The sequence below is a fragment of the Sinocyclocheilus rhinocerous genome, unplaced genomic scaffold (genome assembly GCF_001515625.1).
Source record: "Sinocyclocheilus rhinocerous isolate Xijiao unplaced genomic scaffold, SAMN03320098_v1.1 scaffold1131, whole genome shotgun sequence".
Taxonomy (NCBI): Eukaryota; Metazoa; Chordata; class Actinopteri; order Cypriniformes; family Cyprinidae; genus Sinocyclocheilus; species Sinocyclocheilus rhinocerous.
In genome coordinates this window covers 386,816-392,415 of record NW_015638568.1, presented here as the reverse complement: position 1 = coordinate 392,415, position 5,600 = coordinate 386,816, and the positions used below count along the sequence as shown (strand labels likewise).

The following is a 5,600-nucleotide window of genomic DNA, read 5'->3' as shown; positions in this document are numbered from 1 at the left end:
TAAATATCTTTATTGGAATCCTTGTCGTCCTCGTCATCCTGCCTGCCTCCACACCTTGTCCGTGACAGAATAACCGACCCAAAAGTAAAGTATAGTTTTAGCCCGTATAATCATTAGTTAATTACCCTCATTGTGTTCACCTGTCTGCCCCTCGTTATCTGCCCTATAAGTTCCTGTCTCTTGTAATCTAGTATTGTCGGTTATTGTGAATGTTACCCCGAGTGTGTGTGTCTCATCTTCCTGAATCTGCCTTGTTGTGTCTACATTAAATATCTTTATTGGAATCCTTGTCGTCCTCGTCATCCTGCCTGCCTCCACACCTTGTCCGTGACAGGTATACTATATAAAACATACTTTATTGTAAGTATGTTCTTAATGTAGTACCTACTCAGTATGCAAATGCATACTGCGAATACAGCAACAGACTTGTAAGTATCAAAGATGGCAATGTACAGTACATCTCATTGTAAAGTCTCATCACAGTTGATGCAACAATATTTTATAAAGAAGTGCAATGAAGGTACAAGTTCATTTGTCAAATCATCAGTGTACAGCACTGATTCACAACCTTTTTGACTCCAAGGCCCCCCAGGGTCAATAACAATATTCAAAGGTTTATTTTAAACGACTAAGGATAAGAATTTTTCTAAAAACATTTTACTCAACTTCTACCTGATCAAATATTTTAGAGCTTGCCGTAACTACAGAAATGTATATCCATTACAATAATGCTTACAGCATTTTAAGATTCTATTCATTTATTTGACTTTTTCCAGCTCTAGAAATCACACTTTTAAAATCAAGTAAAATTTTAAGTTTTTAACCATTTTAAGTAATCTTGAAGCCCTCTTGGAAGTTTACTGAGGCTCTCTAGTGGGCCCTGGGCCCCTGGTTGAGAACCACTGGTGTACAGCACAGCAGTTGGGACATTTTTTTTTTTCACCTCTGCTCTAGCTTGTTCCTAGTCTAGCTTTCTAATAAAGCTGGCTATAAATATACACTATAAATATTGTTGGCCCTGTGACAGTCGCTTGTTTCTCTATTGTATGTCACTTTGTATAAAAGCATACATAATAATACAATATCATAAAGCCAGCACTGGCCTTCTCAACCAGGATTTTGGATAAAAGCTAAAGGGACTTTTGAATGTACGTATACATTTATAACTGGATTTATTTTGGTTAAGGGCAGCCCTTGTTCACTAAGACGTGTGCTGTACTGCTTCACTGTCTGCACATTTCAGCAGAGTCAAGGCATTCTTTCAAATAACTTTCAGCATAGTTTCATGGTCTGAAGAAAATTAAGCGACCAACCAATATTCCATTTTATGAGCAACCACAGTTTTGCATGTTTCTTTTTTCTCCTCTCAAAACTACTGATGCGTTTTGGATGTCAAGTACTAAGACTGGCAAAACTGCTGAAATACTATTTGTCCTCTGGAGTGTCTGAAGGCTTGGCAAAGACTTCAGCAAACACTGCATCACCACGGTGCAGGCCTGTGTGTATGACAGTTCTCACAAAGCAAAGAATAGAATAGAATAGAATAGAATAGGTATGGCCCAGCTTTAGACCAAACTAAATTTGAAATAATTAGATAAAACAGGGTTTTATCAGGGTTTAACAGGGTTTTTTATTTTTATTTTTTTTATTTTTTTGGATGACAAAGATTTCAAAATATGATGATCCTTTGTGTGAGACCCCAACCGAAAATATAAAGGCAATTATACATTTCATGTAAAAAATAAATAAATAAATAAAAAATACACTGTAATATTGTAGTATGCAATATGCAAAGAAAAGAATATTAAGCAAATTATTAAAATATTATCTGGAAAATATATACTTTGTATTAAGCTGAAAGTGTATTTTTTTCCACGCACTATATATATATATTTATATATATATATTGCATTAAACATATTTAATAACGTTTTTTTTTTTAACAGCCCAAAAAAATCTTTTTGTAAAACTTTGTAAAATAAATTTTTGTACTGCCCTTCTAGCACCCTCCTGTGGATCCTAGACCCCAGTTTAAAAATCTGTGAATTAAAAGACCTCAAAATAATGAAGCACATCTCATTAAAATTACAATGAGAAAAAAAAATTGATGAACATTTCTCTCCTCTTCATCTTTTTTCTCTCCCTCCTCAGAGCAACAGGACAGGACTGTGGCTCATAGAAAGTATCTACAAAATTTAATTTAAAACTGATTGAATACACATTTTCATCTCTCTCTTTCTCTTCCTTTCACTTATTCTTTTTCTTTCTGTTCTTGACATTTGGCTATGAGGGGAAATGCACTGGGAATCTTTTAACAGCCCTATTTACTTTGGCTCTGGTGAGAGAGAAAATTTGGGTTTTTGATCATCTGGTTTGAATGTTTTCTAATAAAATAAATATCTTTGTTTGCAAAAAAAAAAAAAGAAGAAGAAACCTCTATGTTTTGGCAGGAGAAGGGAGAAAGTACTACATTTAGAGTGTGATATAAACAAAAAGTTATATCAAAGCATTCTGCTTAGTCCTGTAATGTAACTAATTGCTTTCAAAAGACAGTAACTAGTAATATATAATGTATTACATTTTGGAAGTAACTTGCCCAACACTGGTCCTAGCCTGATCTAAGATCTAGAACCAAAGCCTTAAATCTGTGGAGATCATGTGACCAAGACCAAATTGGACCATGCTAAGACCTGTACGACATTCAAGAGTAAATGGGCCTAAAAAGATGACAGAACACACAAAACTCCTATATGCTTGCTTCTCTTTTCTTGGTCACTCATTCACGATCCTGACTTTTTTTCTTTTAGAAATGAAATGAAGGACAGTTTGAATCCATTAAGTCTCCTTGATCTTAACACAAAACAGGATTCCTCTCTTGGAGGAACTGTGTTCTGCAACCAATCATAAACGTAACAAAGATAACTTTGCAGAGTCAAAGACAAATATGAGAGCAAATTAACTTTGCCTCATAAATAAAAAATAAAATTAAATAAAAAATTAACAATTGTCTCTCACCCAAAGTTCCTACAGTCAGTCACATGCACAAATCCTTCCTTGAGTTTCCACAAACATCTGCGTAAGCACTCACAAACCAGCTAGGTCTCCTACTAGCATATATCTGCCTGATTAGAGGCATCCGTTAACATAATTAGACTGGTGAAAATATCATTTGAAAAAACTCTTTATGGTCAGAAGTATGTGGATTCCCAAACACCACACCCTTATTTGAGCATTTAATTTCAAAACCATGGGTATTGACAGGGAGTTGCAGCTATAACAGTTTTCAATCTTCTGAAAAGGCCTGGAACATGCTGTGGGGATGTTGTGGGATATGGAAGATGTTGTAACATGGCTGCAGGGATTTACTCTCATTCAGATACAAGAGCATAAGGGAGGTTAAGCGCTGATATTGGGCAATGGGGATTGACTCGAAGTTGGCGTTCCAATTCATCCCAAAACAAGTTCAGGTCTGGACTTTGTGTAGGCCAGTCAGCTTTTTCCACAACGGACTCAGTAAACCATTTCTATATTGACTACATTAATAATAATAATGAAAAATGACAAAAGTACACAAAAAATACTAAAACTTAAAACTAAAATTAAAATTTAATTTAATATAAAACTTAAATGAAACTAATAAAAGTATGCTAAAAAAAATTATAATATAGTATAATTAACTATATTAGTGTATAAACAACACTGTGTGGAACACACAAAAAAATATATATTTTGAAGAAAAGTTTTTGTCCATTTAGTGAAATTCAGAGGGGTCCAAAACAACATGTATTCCCTATTTTTCAAAAATATCTTCTTTTGTTTTCCAAAAAAGAAAGTAAGGCTTGCAGGTTTGAAACAAAATGAAGAACAGAAAATACAGAATTTTTCAGTACTGAAATATCATTGTTTCGAAGAAAAAAAAAAGCGTATTCTTAAAATTAAATTAAATTAACTGAGAAGGAAAATTGCTTAGTGAAATTGAGACATGTTTTTAAAAAATGCATCTTGACGTCTTTTTTTTCTTTTTTAAATAAATCTTCATGTAAATGTCGGACCTTGGTCTGGGTGATGTCACTTGTCCTTGCATTATCATACACCAAGAACATGCAACACAAAACACAAGCCACATCGCATTTGTATGAATTTACCACAGTCATTCTAACTGAATAAATATATATATATATATTGCACATTACATTCTTGCTTATTGAGGGCAAAAAACCTTGCACTAAACCCATAGCTTTATCACTCAAAGAGCTCTAGTCAGGATGAAATGAAGGTTATGGAGAAATGGAAAGAGATGGTGAAAGGGATGATGAGGTCTTACATACGTACATGGAGGCTGGACTGAGAAGGCGAGATGTTAATAATGGCAGAGCTGGTGCAGTCTGCCTGTTATAAACCAGAAGCATTGGTTAGTTGGTTAACGTTAGTAAATATCTGTAATTCGCTAATCAACACACTATCAAAAAATGCAATCAAAGTAAGAGGAACAATCATGGTGACAAAAAAGCAGAGTCTTTCAATTTCGCTATTCAAAGTCTAAAGCAAAAGAGTGTTTTTATGGTTTATATTGCAAATGTTTGAGGTTGTAATTGGAATGCATAATATTAAATATCCTTATCAAGAAAAATCTAACTGATGTACACGTTATACAACACTATACTAGTCAACAGTTCAATCCTGGCCCTAGTTATAATTTTTTGTGGCATAATGAGGAATGACATGAATGCAGAGCAACACATTAGATCAGCTGGATATGTGGATGAAGTAAGATGACAGCATATATTACAGAGAAAACAGTGGATCGGGTCGCCAGGTCTGGAACTCCCATACTAAGATCCAAGAGAGAGCGTCAATGAGGTATAGATGGCAACCCTACCGAATGCTCGGACTCGAATCTGTGGTTTGTGAACTCAGACAGGACTGTTTATAGCTGATAGATAAATCATTATCAAGGTTAGGACTATGAAATGTGATTCCCCGATGAAGAATGACATCCCAAGATTGTTGTTTTTCCTGGATGGGACTCAAACCCATAGGAAAGAAAAATCAAAAGTGAGATCTTTTTAACATCTCAAATATTTCTTCTAGACAGAAATGAGGTTACTTTAAGATCGAATGGAGATTTTTGCTTGAGTCTCCTGAGACAAAAACTCTAACAATCTCACAATGGTCTCCTTTAAAGCTTTAGAAGAGATCTCAACAACATCACACAATGTGGTTCAGATATTTCTCCATAGCTAGACATTCTGGATCTCTCACATTTGTCTCTTTTAAAGCCTTAGAAGAGATCTCAACATCTTTACACACTGTGCTCAGATATTTATCCTTAGCTAGAGACTCTGGATCTCTCACATTTGTCTCTTTTAAAGCTTTAGAATAGATCTCAATAACATCACACACTGTTTTCAGATATTTCTCCTTTGCTAGAGACTCTGGATCTCTTACATTTGTCTCCTCCAAAGTTTCAAACAAGATCTCAACAGTGTCACACACTGTGCTCAGATATTTCTCCTAGTCTAAAGACTCTGGTGGTCTCACACTTGTCTCCTCCAAAGTTTCAAACAAGATCTCAACAGCATCGCACACTGTGCTCAGAT

The 5,600-nt window shown here is 34.8% G+C and overlaps 1 protein-coding gene across 1 annotated transcript in view; it reads right to left on the bottom strand.

The window, feature by feature from the left end:
• Positions 1–5,600, bottom strand: part of LOC107749822 (dysferlin-like) — a 99,565-nt gene that overhangs the window by 19,538 nt on the left and 74,427 nt on the right. Inside the window, exon 42 of the mRNA XM_016565011.1 lies at positions 4,333–4,389. Within this exon, the coding sequence (XP_016420497.1) occupies positions 4,333–4,389 (57 nt within the window). The remainder of the gene's footprint in view (positions 1–4,332; positions 4,390–5,600) is intronic.